At 49.0% G+C, this 17,274-nt stretch overlaps 6 protein-coding genes across 6 annotated transcripts; 3 read left to right on the top strand and 3 right to left on the bottom strand.

Annotated features, from left to right (window-relative positions):
* Positions 1-549: 549 nt before the first annotated feature.
* On the bottom strand, positions 550-1,059 carry ANOM_008033 (uncharacterized protein; the record flags this gene model as incomplete). Its single annotated transcript, XM_015553289.1, has 1 exon — positions 550-1,059. One exon carries the CDS (start codon positions 1,057-1,059, stop codon positions 550-552), a length of 510 nt encoding a protein of 169 aa, XP_015404360.1.
* A 951-nt stretch (positions 1,060-2,010) lies between these two features.
* Positions 2,011-3,464, top strand: ANOM_008032 (uncharacterized protein; the record flags this gene model as incomplete). Its single annotated transcript, XM_015553288.1, has 2 exons — positions 2,011-2,797; positions 3,145-3,464. 2 exons carry the CDS (start codon positions 2,011-2,013, stop codon positions 3,462-3,464), a joined length of 1,107 nt encoding a protein of 368 aa, XP_015404359.1.
* Positions 3,465-7,443: 3,979 nt separating this feature from the next.
* On the bottom strand, positions 7,444-9,051 carry ANOM_008031 (bifunctional alcohol dehydrogenase/S-(hydroxymethyl)glutathione dehydrogenase). Its single transcript, XM_015553287.1, has 6 exons — positions 8,953-9,051; positions 8,870-8,884; positions 8,690-8,804; positions 8,503-8,638; positions 7,815-8,452; positions 7,444-7,758 (listed from the first exon to the last, which is right to left on the bottom strand). Exons 1-6 carry the CDS (start codon positions 8,971-8,973, stop codon positions 7,541-7,543), a joined length of 1,143 nt encoding a protein of 380 aa, XP_015404362.1. The 5' UTR covers positions 8,974-9,051; the 3' UTR covers positions 7,444-7,540.
* A 912-nt stretch (positions 9,052-9,963) lies between these two features.
* On the bottom strand, positions 9,964-10,970 carry tim9 (protein transporter TIM9; the record flags this gene model as incomplete). The annotated part of the gene is made up of 3 exons (XM_015553286.1): positions 9,964-10,447; positions 10,583-10,652; positions 10,757-10,970. Coding segments are annotated over 3 exons (399 nt in total), but the record flags the coding sequence as incomplete, so codon positions are not given.
* A 1,810-nt stretch (positions 10,971-12,780) lies between these two features.
* On the top strand, positions 12,781-15,592 carry ANOM_008029 (putative Rho GTPase activator (Sac7); the record flags this gene model as incomplete). Its single annotated transcript, XM_015553285.1, has 3 exons — positions 12,781-12,934; positions 13,157-13,309; positions 13,362-15,592. The coding sequence occupies 3 exons, from the start codon at positions 12,781-12,783 to the stop codon at positions 15,590-15,592; spliced, it is 2,538 nt and encodes an 845-aa protein (XP_015404367.1).
* Positions 15,593-16,209: 617 nt separating this feature from the next.
* Positions 16,210-17,274, top strand: ANOM_008028 (putative GPI-anchor biosynthesis protein (Pig-F); the record flags this gene model as incomplete). The annotated part of the gene is made up of 3 exons (XM_015553284.1): positions 16,210-16,618; positions 16,762-17,046; positions 17,159-17,274. Coding segments are annotated over 3 exons (810 nt in total), but the record flags the coding sequence as incomplete, so codon positions are not given.

The raw sequence follows: 17,274 nt of genomic DNA, 5'->3' as shown, positions 1-17,274 counted from the left end.
ACAAACTACACGGAACATTACAGTGCGGGCATGCACCTTAAGGCTTCGGAACTGGAGGGGTAAGAGATAAAGAGGGCAACTTTTCTTTTTGTACTGTACATATGCAGGCCCCGGGAAATATGGCTTGTATCTCCCGTAAGCCCTAACATGGATTTAAACCTGCCTTCAACCCTAGCCACTAGTCGGTCTGAATAATACGAGAATGATTGCTTTTTTCTTTTCTTAAGCTTCACGCTATTAATCTATGTACCCCTTTCTCGTGCCTTATTTTCATGTTTATTTTTATTCTAGACTTCAGTCTATATAGAATCACCTCCCATGTGCTATTCTTATTGTAAATATCGATGTCTTTTTATGAAATCTTTCTGATTATCTAGAATAAAAATTGGCCGAGCCACTCTGTGGTCCGTACTCTTTATTAAGTATCCAGATTAAACATCAATATCTGTGCCAACACTTCTTGCAGGTAGATCATAGACCCTAATGGAACTAGTGACATCCGCTACATAGTATATGTCATCCCTGTCATTGTATGCACATAAGCATAGACTATTGAACTCCGAAAGATGGCGGGAGAGCGCGGTACGCCGCCTCTAAGTCCGGCGCGCTCGATGTGCTGGCATAGAGCTCGATCAAGCGCTCGTCCGGCCCGCTGCCCGTGGAACCCTTACCGCGTACTGCATCCAGCAGGCCGGTCTGCATCTGTGTGCTCGCTACGTTGGCGTACGCGGGGTGCGCATTCATTAACAAGATGTTATACAGGAACACGAGGTCGCCCCAAAGTCCCCTCCTCGCGGCGCTTTGCACCAGACTCGCGATCACCTGCAGCTCGCGCGCATTGTCCAGGGAGTGGATGCCCACATCCGTCTGGATGTGCGGGAGTTCAGTCTCCGAGAAGCCGGTGATGTTCAGCCAGACATAGCCGCGCGATTCCACAGAGGAGGTGGCGATGTTGCCGTAAGCCAGCGCTTGGATGCTGTCGTTATATCTGAGCTGCTGGCTGTGGGCGGCTCGGCCGAGCAGCATACCAGCCAGGAGATAAAACGAAGAAGTCCTCATTAGGAGACGGGAAGAGTTCAGGAGAATTGAGCCGGAGACTGAGTGGACAATGACTTGCTATACTTATATTCTTCCTACATGTGCAGCGGGTGAATTTCTCCCGATTTATATAAGGCTCTGGACTGTGAAAAATTCTTGCTCGAGCCTGAACGGGCGCTTGCCTGATGTTCATGACGTGACCGTGGTCTAATTTTGGGGGCAGTCAAAAGTTCTCTCCGCTAGGCAACGATCAATGAGCCTGTATGGATGAAGGTGTTCCTGTGGAGAAGACTAAGTCGATTCAGTATGTATGCCTCGGGATAGCGGGATACAGGGGAGAGGGCTAGTTGCCACGGTGGCCCTTTCTTTCGTACCCTATCACAGTACCATTAAAGATCCAGGATTTGATGCTTTTCGCTTCTGCCTACGTCGGGCACGAATTTGGGTCTTGCAATTGCCTGTTATAACTCTAGCCCTTGCGGCAATGACCCAGGATCAAGGGACTTGATGTCATTGTAAGCAATTAGTTTTCCATTAGCTGAAATAGCTTGGCATTAGCTTGATTTTTGACCTTGGTTAGTCTCATCCAGAGTCGTGTAAGAGAGTCGATGGACAAATATATGAAGAGAAGATAATGCCTACCGTCCTGTCATCCAAAGCGAATCACCTCGACTTCTTGCTTATTCTCACTGCCTGAGCATACGATGGCATACCCTTCACGTCCACACTTTTTGTTGACCCTCTTTCGTGAACTCTTCAATACCTTCATCCATTCCACAGGAGATGACCCATTACTTGCGCGAACTCATCGATCTTATCAAAATCAACCTGCTCAAACGAATAATGTTTTACTATTAGTGCCGATTACTCTAGGGCTTATCCTTAACCTCCTCGTGAGCAACTAATAAAGAATCCCTGTTCTCCGCAGAGGCTAATAGGGCCCAGATCCGATATTGTATTGGCCATGTCCTAATGTCCCTCTTAATCCTTGAAACCGTAGAGAAGCACGCTGATGCTTCTGACCTGGGGGACAAGAAGCCAGCTCCCTCCAGTCGCCAACTGCTCCGAACCAGCGCCACCCTCTACCGCAAAGGGGGTATCCGTCTTCTCCTGAATGGCATCTGTTCTGCCTGTACCTACTGGGCGATGCACATCTCGGTGGCAAAACTATCCACTACTCTGCTTCCCAGTCCGGCCGCGCATATCCTTGCATCACTCCTGCTCGCTGAGACCCATTTCCTCTGGACCGCGCGCACCATCCTTCCGCATGACCAGCTGCGCTTGGTGTCCAAGCCCGGCGACCGCCGACGATGGAAGGCGCTGGTGCTTCCCACTTTGGTCTATGCCGCGGCCGAAACCGTGATGATGCATGTGCCGGCTCTGTTCGACAGCAGCATCACCCCACCGCCGGATGAGGAAGTCACAATAGCGGGATTGCTGTACATTGTGAGATCCGACATTCTGGTAGCGGGGCTCATGCTCTCTGCCCAGCTGTTTCTCCTCCTTCCCTCTTATATGGTGTTGATCCTGGTCCAGATCAGTCTTCTGCCGCCCACCTGCGAGACGCTGATCTTTAGACAGCAGCGGCGGGGCAGATGGGTGGGAGAGATCTTTTCGGTAGTCAACCGAGGACCGTTACAAGCACAAGAGGCGGCGCAGATGGTTCGGATGGGGCGGTTGCTCAGCTGTCTGGAACTGCATGGGAAGATGTGTCTATGCTTGGTTGGAGTTGCCGCTGTGGTGCATTCAGTGGTCTACTGTATGTTGTAGAAAGGACTACCAGCGTGTCTCGACTACACTTTCTAACCTGGTTGCTTGATGCTGCATGTCCTTGTAGATGAATCAGGTCGTACTCTTAGATGAGGAGCCGGGGGGGAATGACAAGGGGATGATGAGCCAGTATGGTAGCCGGTTTCCTTCGAGATAGCTATTTCTGTTATGAGTGTGGCTATAGTGCTCGGCATGGAATACCTAATGATCTTCCACTATTTAAGCTTAGATAATATTCCTCCTTTATAAAGCCTTTACCAGAGTGTCTGCTGAATCATGATTTTTGGACGGTGCACCTCTCTTCGCATACTACCAACAAGCGCACTGTTGCATTAGGGTTCGTCCGATCGTACGCCCATCTCATTAGGCATCGCTTCGATTTTGCGCTTGCACACGTTCATGACCTTATCCCCGAGACCGTCACCTGGAATGCCTGGTGCCAATTTATCCAGCACTTCCGACATTGCGAGGACAACCAGGTGGCTAAACGCTACCTCTTCCAACCGCCAAGTGCAAAGACAGTCTGGTTTTATGGCGTACCTTACTGGTCTATCCAGAGGGATGTGCAACGGATAGCTGCTCCTCTGATAATTGGGTTTGCCAGCATATCTCTGGTGCTGTCTTCGATGCAGGTCATCTTTTTCTGCACCCACTGACAAGATTGGACTCGGGAGTGAGTCTAGGGCTCGAATCATGGCCCCCATGTTCTGGAATTTCTCTATAAATGTATTAGTTCTTTCAAGCTTGTCTGGTCTTTACTGTTAGTGATTCCAATTGCCGTGCTGACTTGGCAGGTCTCCTGGGGGTTCAAGAATAGGAAGCAAGTCGCTGGTTTTTACCAAGGAAGTCTAGCTGGATGACCAAGTCACCTTATGTCGCTGTATGACACTTGCCACACAGAACATCAATCTCTTTTTGTAGTGATTCTTTCAGAATGAAGGTTGTCAATACAACGATTGTTTTGGTTGCATGCCCGCTCAGCCCTCGTTTGTCTTCAGGTTTGAAGTCTCATTATAGAGAGAGAGAGAGAGAGAGAAATGCATTATACCCGAATACAGCCCCCATTCAGGGGCTCTTCTCGGGTCGTTAATGGCCGTTTAGTAATAGACTGTAGCACTTTAAAGCGTACTCTTAGGACTTCTATATCATAAATAATAATTAAATATCGCCTTTCGCTTTTTAAATAGAGGTTTCATTTAGTAAACTAGTTCCTGAGCTATCGGGCATCAGTAGACACTTTATATTCTACAATACCCAGAGTCTAAATTTAAAACGCTCGTTATCTTAAAAGCCAGATAACTACTACCGAATAAATAAAAGTAGAATCTAAATAGAAAGTAGAAATCGTTGTCTGCGCCTCTGCATTTACACGATAATATAAAAAAACCTGGTTTATATAAAGAGAATCTATATCGAGGCATTAGATATATATAAGTAAGTATGCGTATAGATATTAATAATACGCCAAAAGGCTGCTGGAGATTAATAATAAGATCCGGAGATAGCAAATCGTCGCGGCCAATTTTCGCTATAAATCTTGTTAATCTAATATAAAGTCCAGCAGTTGCTATCATCTACTATATATTTATATCGATTATCGCCAGTATTAGATCTCCACAATCATTCACTAATAGAAGATCTAGCTACTTCCAGTCTCTCCCTTACCATCCTCGGAAGGAGCTCAAGCAATTTCTCCACATCCACATCCCTACCGCTTCTGAGATTGAAAATAGTCTTATCTAACTTCGCACGAAGACCTGGATCCACCACCTCTATCTTCGCTGCCTGAAGTAGAGAAATCTTTTTCTCTATCTCCGGCGCTAATATCTCACCAATCGGTTTCACTGCCGGTAGTATCTCCAGATCCTATCTCTTTACCAGTCCCTTACCCTTATAATTAATCGGTAAAACCATAGTTACAGGGATAATAAGCGCAAGAAAATAGATAAAACGTATTTTAGAACAGTAGACTATACTCTAATAAATCAACAGTAGATAGATTGTTTAAACGAGAAAGATATATTTTACCAAGGCTAGTAAAAAGGGAAGTAAATAGTCAATATTTTATTAATTTAATCCTACTCCAGTTATATAAGGAGTTTATATAGTATACCTTCACTTATAGTATAACCCCTACTTTGGAAAGTCAGTCTATACTTTGAACTATTTAATGATAATCTCTTAGTATCTTATTAATTTATCCCATCTCGCTTTTATTGTAGCGAGTAAATGGCTATATTGTCCTTTATAATAGTAGTCTATTGGTTAGCCTCTGCCAATTATAAGGGAAAAGTGGATTGTACAGCTGGGAGCTTTGGCTAATAGTTAATTGATTACCGCAACCCGATGCGCACTATTGAATCTAATGTAGGATCTGCAGTTGTGTATTTCAACTATCAATAAGCTCTATATTATAACGCCAATCTTTTTAAGATCGTCGTCCCGTAACTAATTTGGATTGGTCAAAGATGATGGTCCACTTTTCTCTACTTGCGCTGTCACTTACTGTATCTAGGAGCAATGAGATACCTTAACAGAATAGTATTCATATGGTTATGCTCTCATTGGTTTCCCTAACGCAGATCACAGTAGTAAGGTTCCACCGGTTTCGCCTAACAGGGCCTAGCTTTGGAACATCCTATCTCCCTAATAAGTAGAGTACTAATAAAGACTCTCTGTTGAGTTATATCGAAAGAATTTTATTATCTTATCCTTCTCTATAATAGCTATTAATTTTCCTTCCCATCTAATCTCTTCTTTATCTTCTACAAATATTTTTCCTTTGTCGGTTTCAGACACAGACACTATACTCTCTGTTAATTACCACAACCATTGTTACTAAGGTATAAATATCCCTATTATCTAGCTTCTATGGTAATAGATATTCTTTTTGAGCTTTATGGCTAACAGGAGTATTATAAAAAAATAGAAACAATGCAACTTCTCCCAGCAATATTCCTTACAATTCTCGCAACAACGACGGTACAAGCTCGGGATTGTGTATGCACTTATGAGTATGCTCCAGTGTGTAGTGGCGGCGTTACCTATGGAAATGTATGTACAGCGAAATGTGCAGGAGCAGAGTCCGGTAAAATTGTGAAAGGAGAGTGCCCACTCGGTGCTCAAAACCTCACCAAACCCTGGCGCGGATGATCACAGTCCGCTTCTCACATGGATGGTGTTATGCTTCGTCTCAGCCGATGTGATTTTTCGAGGAGGGGAAGGGGTGGGGATACCACTTCCAAACTGTTTGAAAGTTGTTGATTCTTTTGATTGTACATTGTTGTATTTGGCTAGCTCAGTTATTTAAGATTTAGTTAAAATATCACCAATAAACTCTTCCCAGCCATTGTTTGCTGTGTAGATTTGTGAAGTACGTAGCCAATGCGGTCAAAATTAGAAAAGCCAATGCAGGTAAGATATATATGAAACGCACATGATTGAAGGACTATGATATTTTGGTCTTGTCAAATTATTTACAGTTCTCTCCTGATAAGTAGTGTACTATATATATACGTCGCTTTGAAGCCACATGTTGATACGCCGAAGTACTAACTAGCTTTTATCAGTCAGAGCGTCGTCAGCCAAAACACCACAGCCTACGCCGACATGCTTATCCTCAGCACAAACGCCAACAGGATTTCACTCGGCACAGCGTGTATCTACATTTAGAAAAAAAAGCTGTCTTATTCGTGTCCACTACCGATGTGCTATATCTCGAAAATTTGATAGATGTGAAGCAGAGAAGCGCTTAGGAGAAGTTGGCAATGATTGTGAGGATGGTGGTGGAATGCTCCTTCGGACCGAGTCCCCTTCCCAATTTTAATTCCTAGAAGTGGTTCATATCTTACCCCACTCCCTAACTTTCAGTCACTTCTAATGACATAGATTTGGTAGGTTGGACCGAGGATTCGCTTGGTATACAAGAATCATATGGGCCAACTGACCCTATTAACCTAATTTAACCTGGCCAAATGCCAGTCTACTCAGTATATATATTTCTATTTTACCTTACACTCTAGAAATAATCACTGAGGAAAAAGCGGCCCTGAGCTGAATCCTGTTCCAAGAGGAAAGTCCCAAAGTTTCCGCAGGAAAACAGTTCGCTAGTAGGGCACTAGATCGATTTTCTGGTGCGTCTTTCGATCGTTCCCGCAGCGTCCACTCAACCAGCCGACATTCAACAGTCAAAGACGAGAAATGAAAAAGAAGCCCCCGAATCTTTGGCTGTCCCTCCATGCTGAAAACGGTCAATCACCTGATATGCTGGTAGAATGCGCCAACATTATCTAAAAAGATACTCTCAACGTGAACTCTCGGATGTCTGGGCCATGTCCCATGAGACAACGACTTGTATAACAGACAATTGACTTCTGAATTGAACTCTATCGGAATTCTATTTCCAGTCTATGAAGCCGACATGTAAAAAGTGGTCACTTGCCCTGTACAAGTAATATTATCCGGCCAGGATAGCTGTCGGAAACGGCACGGTCCTAAGTAGGACAGCTCATGAGGTCAGAGCAACCCCGCTTGGGGACCTTGAGGGTCTCCACCGACAGGTCCCTTCTATAAATATACGTCCGGACCCAGCAGTGATACGTTACTCGACTCTTTTCTTTTCTGTATTGCAACGGTTCTATCATTCTGGGCTTATTATGGCTTTCAATCATACATAATTCATCACATTGATCTCATCAAGCGAGCATACAGATCAAACACTTTTCAGAATAATTTATTGACGGCAGTCCACGACGCAGCGGACACAGTCACCCTGCTTCATCTGCTCGAAGGCATTGTTGATTCCGTCAAGAGACTCGCGGTGGGTAATGAACTCATCAACCTTAAGCTGGCCGTTCAGGTAGTCATCAACCAGGCCGGGCAATTGGGTACGACCCTTGATACCACCGAAGGCACAACCCTTCCATACACGACCGGTGACAAGTTGGAATGCTGGTTCCAGTGAGTACAAGGAAATAAATTGTGCGAAGGAGAAATAGGAAACTTACGTCTGGTAGAGATCTCCTGTCCAGCAGCAGCAACACCAATGACGATACTCTCACCCCAACCCTTGTGGCATGCCTCCAGGGCAGCACGCATGACACCGACGTTACCGGTGCAGTCGAAAGTGTAATCACAACCACCGTCGGTCATCTCAATCAGCTCCTCCTGGATAGTCTTGCCGTTGAGCTTGGTGGGGTTGACGAAGTGGGTGGCACCGAACTTGCGGGCCCAGGCCTCCTTGCCATCGTTGACATCGATGGCGATGATCTTGCCGGCCTTGTTCTTGACGGCACCCTGGAGGACGGAAAGACCGACACAGCCGATACCGAAGACGGCGACGTTGGAGCCCTCCTCGACCTTGGCGGTGACAACGGCGGCACCGTAACCGGTGGTGATACCGCAGCCCAGCAAGCAAGAGCGGTCGGTGGGGATCTTAGGAGTCACAGCGACGACAGAGATGTCGGCGACAACGGTGTACTGGGAGAAAGTGGAGGTACCCATGAAGTGGAGGAGGTCCTTGCCGCGGGCCTTGAAGCGGGAAGTACCGTCGGGCATGACACCCTTACCCTGGGTGGCACGGATCTTGCCGCACAGGTTGGTCTTGCCGGACTTGCAGAACTTGCACTCACGGCATTCGGGGGTGCTGGTGGAGGTTAGTGGTGCTCTACACCGGGGGTCTCGGGCAGAGCGTACTAAAGAGCAATGACGTAGTCGCCGGGCTTCACGGAGGTGACGCCCTCGCCGACAGACTCGACGATACCGGCGCCCTCATGACCGAGGACGACGGGGAAAGCACCTTCGGGGTCCTTTCCAGAGAGAGTATAGGCGTCTGCGAATTGTCAGTACCCGCTGGAGCAGCGAGGGAGCGGGAGCGACGAACCAGTGTGGCAGACACCAGTGTGGTGGACTTGAATGCGGACTTCGTGAGCCTTGGGGGGAGCGACCTCGACGTCCTCAACGGAGAGGGGCTCGCCAGCAGCCCAGGCAACGGCGGCCTAGAAGAAGGTCAGTCGGACTGCGAGGGAAAAAAAATCTGCGTTGTCAGTCGGGTATTATTTACCTTGCAGGTGATGGTCTAGAGAAGTTAGCTAAGCTCGGCGAATAACCGTTGAGGAAAAGTGGGATGGCGGGGTAGGTACTAACCTTTCCAACAGTGTCAGCCATGGTGAGGGTATCTATGAGAAGACTGAACGGAGGAAGAGAAATTGATCGAAATCAAAACGGGATGATGAAGGAACGGAAAGAAAAGATAAATGGAAGAACAAAGCAGAGGGTGAAGAAATGGTAGGGAATGAGTTGCTTAAAACGGGAGCGTGCCATGGTGGGGTCTTTTTTATTTGGCGATGAGGGGAGAGGGGGTGGGGGGAAGCAGGGAAGGTGTTGGACCATGAGGGGAGAGCATCGTTGGAGCTATCTTACATCGGATTCTGAATATCTAAAACATTGGTTTCATCAATGGCTTCTTTTTGTTCTCAATCCCCTCATCCTCTCCGCATCGTGTTGGGGGCAGGATCCATAATGGAATCGATATTAACACCCAGCGCGGGTATGTATTCTAACCAAACCAACATGTTCCTACGAGGATCCAGAATTCTCCATGATAGTCGATTACCTCTTATGCTTATCCGCATGACTTGCATACTGCTAGGCCCAAGACCTTCCCATCTAGGTAGCATATTTACTTCCAGCTGGAGCTCTACAAGGGAGGAAAGAGTGAGAGCACCGGCGTTATCAGGTGCGCGGAGTCCCAATCCGGTAAAGTTTTCCACGTGGTCCGTGCACTTTCCGATGATGAAAGGAGATTCTCTCTTCCGCTGACTCGAGCACGTCGGCTGAGGAGAAGTTCTGCTCGGAAAAATACGGCTCTGAATGATTCATCTGCGCGGTGGATCATGCTGGCCCACTCCTCCCAAAAGGGAGATGGTTTCCATTAGCCAACCTGCTGTCCTGTACCCGCATCGCAAGATCGTTGCTCCGCCCCGTTCATCAGTATCTTGTTGGAGAAGTAAAAGTTGATAACAAGTGGATGATATTGAATTGCCAGTCTAGTTGTCTTGAGCATGGCGGATTTCCTTGGCAATTCGCCCTTATCTAGTTCCCGGATAGCATTCGCTTACTTGCTAGTTTGTCATTTACAGAAATCGTGGGCATGAAAACAAACGCCCGATGGTTTCAATTAAATACCTTAACATACCCATCAAGGGTCCATTGCACGTCCATAATCACTATATTGTACAGTACATTTCCCAGGGCATACGCTGAACAGCACCATGGATATATGCTTCTTGAGTTCATGTGACTCAACCAAGCAGAAGCCCTCCTTATCCAGATCATAGCCGAATCCCAGACCAAATGCAATCAATGGGGGTCATCATTCGAAAAGTCTAGTTTGTACACGAACCCGCCGAACCCAGAAGAAGAAGCAGATCATTCAATCAATCCATTACCGGCCGGGCATCTGGCCACTCTGCATCATGGCGGCATTCTGCTCCTGGAAGCGCTCGTTCAAGCGTTGAGAGCCCTTCAGGAACTTGTCCACGCAACGGAGGGTGCAGCCCTCCTCGCGGGAGATCAGGGACTTGGTGGTAAAGTCATTGACGCAGTCATCGAAGCAGCGCTGGACGAGCTTGGAGTACATCTAAATCGAAAATAATTTCAGTTAGATAGTGTTGGGAATGGAGACGCAGGTAGGGATAGATGTCGAATGTTTCCAGGATAGAACAGGTGTTCGAAGTTGAATTTAAAGTTGAATTGAGATACTGTCATCACATACGGTCATGAACTCCTTCAGCTGCTTCCTCTCCATGCGAGCGGCGAACTCGCGCTGTTCCGAGGCATTGAGTCTGGCAATAGTTCGTTAGCATCAGCCAGCAGTTTGTTGTCCGCACCGGAGCCATCAACCCAAAATTACATAGACAAAAGCGGAGAAAAATAAGGACAAACTTACCCTTCCATTATGATCGTAGATGTGTTTGTTTTGAATAAAACGGGCGATGGAGAGTGTGACGGCGTGATAAGAAATAACAATCTTCTTTTATTCTTCTGGGCGGTCGAAGCTTCGGAGCTCTCAACAGACCGCAGGCTCTGGTCTCACATGACCTCATGTGACGTCCGCCTCACCTGACCTGGACCTCGTGACGGTCATGTGATATATTACCTAAGGTCGGTACTGGCTGAGTCATTCAACCTCGGGGCACAGAAACGTGACGACGTCGACCAACCCAATTCGGCAATGTTACCGTCAATCACCAGAGTAAAAAAGAACAGAATACCCACAGGGGACCAGAACACGGTCTCCAGGCGCGGTGGCATGAAGGGAACCACGGTTGGCTCATGGGCAACACCCATTACTCGGGCAATTGCTCGCAGGGAGAGCCCTGGAGAGGCTCTCTCCAACCAGAAGATCGGCAGTGGGCAAAATACCGGCACCACGGACACCAGGGGCCTTCAACACCCTTCTTCGGCCTTCATTGGTCATTGCGTTGTCGCGGATTCTGATCATCCCTGACTCGTCAGAGAACAGAGAGGGGTTGGTTCTTCTTTTTTTCTCTTTGTTTCGGGTTGGCATCTTGGATGACACGAGAAAGATGATGATTGCTGTTGGGGAATTTACCCATGGACGCTGATGGTGCGGCAGTCATTTTGGACACAACGTTGCATTTTTAGGATCCATTCTTAATATAGATCGACAGTCATTGTCAGCCGAATCGTAGTCGTCTACACTTCAGTCTGGGCCATCGCTTGTTCTGGGACTGTTTTGGTTGAAGCCTTTCGCATTCTTTATCGCCATGCAACGATGTACTCCGTAGATGACAATGTATGTATAGCTTCGTCTCTGCTTCCTCACGGGACCTTCGCTTACCCTGACTAGTCCAATTAAACTCGACCTTTTCCGCTAGGGAATCCTTTAGTTTCAGATAATCACACGCTATAGTGAACCCTTGTTGGGTCCAGAAGAGACTCTGGATCCTTGGGTCGTCCTCTCCAGAACAAGAGTGATTGACATGAAATTTTGGTCTGACTGGTTCCTGGTCGGTCTGACGGATGGATTAAATTCTCATCTCATCAAAAGAGACTGACCTCTCAAGAACCACCGCTTTTCTCTTGCTCTTCCTTTTCTTCTTTTTTTTACCTTTCCCTTTTTCTCTTTCTTTTTATTTTTATTCGTTTCCCTTTCCCCTTGTGATTCTGGGGCCGACGGTTTTTAGCGTGCGAGCTATTGATTTTTTTTGATACAATTACCTACACACTTGCCCCGGTTGACACTGTCGATTATATTAGTGCCAATATGTTGTACCCCATACCAATAACCACCACCGCATACTAATCCCCAATTCGACTTCTAATTATTATTAGAAGAATTCTATTATATTATTTGATTGAATCCACCAACAGAGGAGAAGAGCTCTGGTCTCCCTTTTTCTCCCCCCAAGTTGTGTGTGTTCTCCGATCGATCATCCATCAAATTACCGTTTTCCCTTTGCCTCCCCCCCCCCCCCATTCATTCATTGAGAGTCCATTCAGGTCATCCTCCCCATCCTTCTTCCTTCATCCCCTCTCCCTCTCTCTCCCTCATTTTCTCATTCTCGTCTCCTTTGCACAACCTCCCTCTCTTCCCTGAAACCCCCCCCTTTTATCTGCGTGCCCCTTCTGTTTTTTTTATATCTGTCTCCGTTCCACATTTCAAGATCCCTCGTGCCGTCCATTAGAATTATTTTTCTACTCGTTTGGTCGTGCTTGGTTCCCAATTCTGTTCTCGAGTGACTACTTGCGGACGGCGCGGCACTTGACCACCCGCTGCCACGCTGACTAGTTCCTCGTGCTATTTTGGGGACCGTTAAATCCCCCCCAGCCCCAGAATTTCTTGCGCAAACACGAAGGGCGGTGACGGATCCCTCGGTTCATCGGTCTGGACCATATAATTCTGTCGCATTGTGCTAGTCTCCCGTTCCCATCGCACAGCGTCCCATCATGATCAGCAAATCTCAGGGCGCCGAGGCGTTTCAATCGCTGCCTCCCACCACCACCCAACCTAGGTTTATCGCCGCATCGCCGCCGTCGAAACGCGACTTGGCCTCGTGGTGGAGACAGTTCAAGAGAAATACCAGGAAAGAGGAGCCAAAAGGTACGTGTGTATGCGTGAAGGAGGTACATGACCTGCGGCAGCCTGCAGCCCGAGGTTGCGACGGGCGATGATGCCTTACCTTGGCCAGTTTCGAATCTGAAGGTCGCATCTGGTCTTGGTTTTCAACAATATCTTTTCTAGAGATAGTTGTCATACGTCATCTCTCGCACTTTTTTTGTCGCCGCCACCACCTCTGTGGACCTGATTGCTGACCTGCCGCAGAAAAACCGCAGGGTATCTTCGGTGTCCCCCTCAATGTCAGCATCAAATATGCCAACGTCGCGATCTCCCTGACAAACGACAATGGCGAGAGCTTTATCTACGGCTACGTGCCCATCGTAGTCGCGAAATGTGGGGTCTTCCTCAAGGAAAAAGGTACACACTCCGGGTGAGAACTTGTCGGTCAGTTGGCTGATCTGTGGGTTAGCGACGGATGTCGAAGGCATTTTTCGACTCAACGGATCCGCCAAGCGCATCAAGGATCTACAGGAGATCTTCGATTCCCCCGAGCGATATGGAAAAGGTCTGGATTGGACGGGCTATACAGTACACGACGCTGCGAACGTCCTCCGTCGGTATCTGAACCAACTCCCCGAGCCGATCGTCCCGTTAGAATTCTACGAGCGCTTCCGCGAACCCCTGCGCATTTATCAGAAACAGGTCCAGAGCGGTGGGCCTACGAATGAAGGCGAGAAGTTCGACCATGCGAAGGCGGTCGCCGCATACCAGCAGCTGATCAGAGAGTTACCCCCATTGAACAAGCAATTGCTCCTGTACATTCTCGATCTGTTGGCGGTCTTCGCTTCTAAGTCTGACCAGAATCGGATGACATCGGCCAATCTCTCTGCTATCTTCCAGCCTGGATTGCTTTCCCACCCCCAGCACGATATGTCGCCAGAAGAATACAAACTGAGCCAGGATGTGTTGATATTCTTGATCGAAAACCAGGACCACTTCCTGTTCGGCATGAACGGCACCGCTGCAGATGAGGCGACTGTGAAAGAAGTGGAAGGAGGTATGCTGCGTCCAACCTCCCATTCCACAGTGCGGCGCTCCGTCTCGAGTGCTAGTGGTGGTGCAGAGAGTTTCCGAAAGTTTGGCAGTCTTCGCCGAAACGTTTCAGTGTCTTCGAAGAACTCTCGCAATTCGAACAATGCCAGCCCTGCAACCCCTACGTCTATGGGCGCCGCGGGAGTCCACCGAAGCAACACTCTACCCTCTAAAATGTCGCCGGCTATTGCGCAGGCTAGATACGGCCGAGTGACCGAAGCTACTGGTGGGACCACTCCAGGACGAACTTCGACACAGCGCTCGCGGTCGCCTAGCCAGGTACCGCCTGTTCCCGAGCAGAACACCGAACCCGCGAAACCTCAACCCACAACACAGGGAGGGGCAACTGCCACCACAGGTCTCGTGTATGTTCATACATCTACTCACGGCCCGATCCCGGTTTCCAAGGCCACCGCCCCCCACTCACCCATCGCCGAAAAGCCTTCTCAGGATACTTTGACAGTGCCCTCTTCGCCTCCGCGGGCCGTTGTGACACCGACAAAGGAGCGGAAATTATCCAGTTTCTTCACCAAGTCGCCGCCTTCAGGCAGCGAGAAGGAGCCACGGCAGCCCAACCGGCTCAAGAAGAAACGAATCCCAGGAAGCGCTAGTGCGAGCGCACAAAGCTCATCCCAGTCCCTACAAGCTGCCACATCTGACTCGGGAATTGGCATCCCACCGCCCCGGACGTCTGAACCTACCGACGCTGGGGGAGACACCCCGAAACCTTTGAACGCCCCTAATCCAGAGGATAATTCCCAGCAAGAGGGAAAACCGGAGAAGCCAGCGGTTCCGAGCGAGGCTGGACAACCGGCCGATACTACTCTGAGGCCATATGGCTCACGTACTCCGTCGATGAACTCGCGGTCATCATTCACCGACCTCTCTGATGCTGACCCCATCGACGACACCTCTCGTGCAGACCGTAAAGAGCATCGGCGGAGCTGGAGGTTTCCTCGGTCGTCAAAACGGAGTAATGAGCAAATCGGACTCGGGCTAGGATCCCCGCCACTCTTGGCGTCGAACCCGGGGGCGGATCGCAGTACAAGCTCGTTTGGCAGCTGGCATCACTCGAGTAAAAGCTCACCGTCCGACCTCCAGCAGTTTGCCAGCGAGCACTCATTTCAGCCTCTCAGCCTGGATGCTGAAGTGAATAACAATGGTAAAGACTCATCCGAGCCGGAGAAGCGGAGCCTGTTCGGAAAATTTAAGGCCAAGGTTGCGCAGGTTCGGGACGGAGTTATGGACACCGAAAGGGACCGGACTAGGAGTCCTCCCGTACCTTCAGACCCAGAGAGATCTACCTCCAGCCAGGCGCTCTCTCCTGCCCCTAAGGAGAGCAGTCACGTACGACCTGCGCCACCGGCGCCAATTGATGTGACAAGAGAGCTCAAGGACATCCACAGCACGCCAGTATCCCCGCTCCCTGGGTCAGGTCTGCCGCCCGCAATCCCAGAAGAACCGCGCACTCCGGACAGCCCAGCTGCACCCGTCGAGCTGGAGGTAAAGAAGGAGGACGGTGTGGCGCAGACGGGATCTGCGGCGAATCTCCCTACTTTTGAGTCTCACCAGGGCGACAACGAGACCTCTCAGTTCCTTGGAAACTAGTGTTCCATCGTGTTGATAAACTTGTCTTAACTACTTTCCAATCTTCACCGGGCATGAGCCTGGGTTTCGTATGTCTTGACCATGTGATTACTACTGGAGCCAGGGATATGATGGAGAATTCTGGATGATGATTGATGGGTTATTTCATATTTCATTTGTTTTTTCATACCCCGTTTTTACTGGTGATGCTTGATGGACCACGATTCATGTATGTATGTTGCTTCTTTGGCTTGGTGCCATGTTGAATAGGACGGTTAGCGAGAGCTCTGGATGGGATATATAGAGCTTGGATTGGAAGGACAGGTAAAGAATAGATGCTTAGGATCTAGACTTTGAATGTCATTATTACTTATTATCTACCATAGCCAATAGCACAAGACGGTAGAAACTCCTCGTAATTGAAAATAAGACAACCCCCCCCTAGAACAGACACCTCAGGCAGCGTCAACCTCGGCACCCACCACGGACACCCAAGGCACCAACCAGCAACCTTCGATCCGCATATCCGAACCCATCCATCAGACATACTTCTCCCCAACTCACCCACAACAACCAACCCACGAGGCAAATTGGGCGCAAGCCCAAAAACAAAAACAACAAACTCAATCACCCCCAAAATGTCCTCAACACCACCATCCCCGTCCCTCGCTCAGGGCCCAGCAGTCCCCAAATCCGCGCCCCCGATCCACGTCCTCCCAAACAACATCTCAAAAACCTACGCCCTCATCCACCCCGTCCTCCTGCTCGCGCTGCTCGCCCTCCGCTTCAATGCCCTCGTCACAGACCCCGTCGCCGAGCTGCTCAGCAACCTCCCCTTTCTAGCCCTGCTACAGGTCACCTTCGTCATGACCTGTCTTCCACCCGCGGGGTCCGCAAAAGACGAAGACGACAAATCCACCAGCGCCAGTGCATCCTCGAACGCAGGTTCAACCTCGGGCGTGGTCCTCAAACCAGGCAAAATCGGGCTGCGACGCAAAAACACCCCAAAGTCGGATTCGGGGGCCCTGTCCGCTAAGCTTCTTGTACGTCTTATATCCCTCAATAATAAACCTACCTACCTACCCTTTCCATCGCCATCGTATATCAAAGAAAAATGAACTACCCAACCCCTACCCACCACACACACACACACACACACACAGGAAACTAACAAAAAAAAACCTAAACAGCCCGCAATCCTCTCCCTAACGCTAACAACCCTCTCGCAACCCCCGTGCTCACAATCCTCCTCATCCTCTTCGGCGCCCCGCTCACAACCCACCACGCCGAGACGGTCCTCTGCGCCGCGCACATGGCCGTGCTGACTTCCACGGCCCTCATCTACGTGCACGGCGTGGACGGCTCCGTCTGGAGGGAGGTCTGGGGCGCGAAGAGACCCGCCGATGCCGTTTGGGGCGCGCGCTGGGCACATGTGTCGGGGCTTGGTTTGGGGCTGTGCCTGTTCCTTTGGATTGGTATTTACTCCCTTTTCTCTTTCCTCTGTTTTTTTTTTTTTTTTTTTTGTTTTGGTGCTTGGTTGGTTGGTGTTGGTTTTGGGTGATTTGTGCTAATTTATGATTTCTGCAGGGATCGGCCGTGGCAGGCGTTTCCGGATTACGATTGTTATCGGGGCTTATATTGGGTATAGTGTTGGGTATGGGTTGGGGCGGACTGTGTTGTTTGGGAAGAGGTTGAAGATTGAG

This window comes from Aspergillus nomiae (genome assembly GCF_001204775.2).
Source record: "Aspergillus nomiae NRRL 13137 chromosome Unknown contig00268, whole genome shotgun sequence".
In the NCBI taxonomy this organism is placed as follows: domain Eukaryota; kingdom Fungi; phylum Ascomycota; class Eurotiomycetes; order Eurotiales; family Aspergillaceae; genus Aspergillus; species Aspergillus nomiae.
Note: the sequence above shows the minus strand (reverse complement) of the source record. Positions and strands in the feature narration are given on the sequence as shown.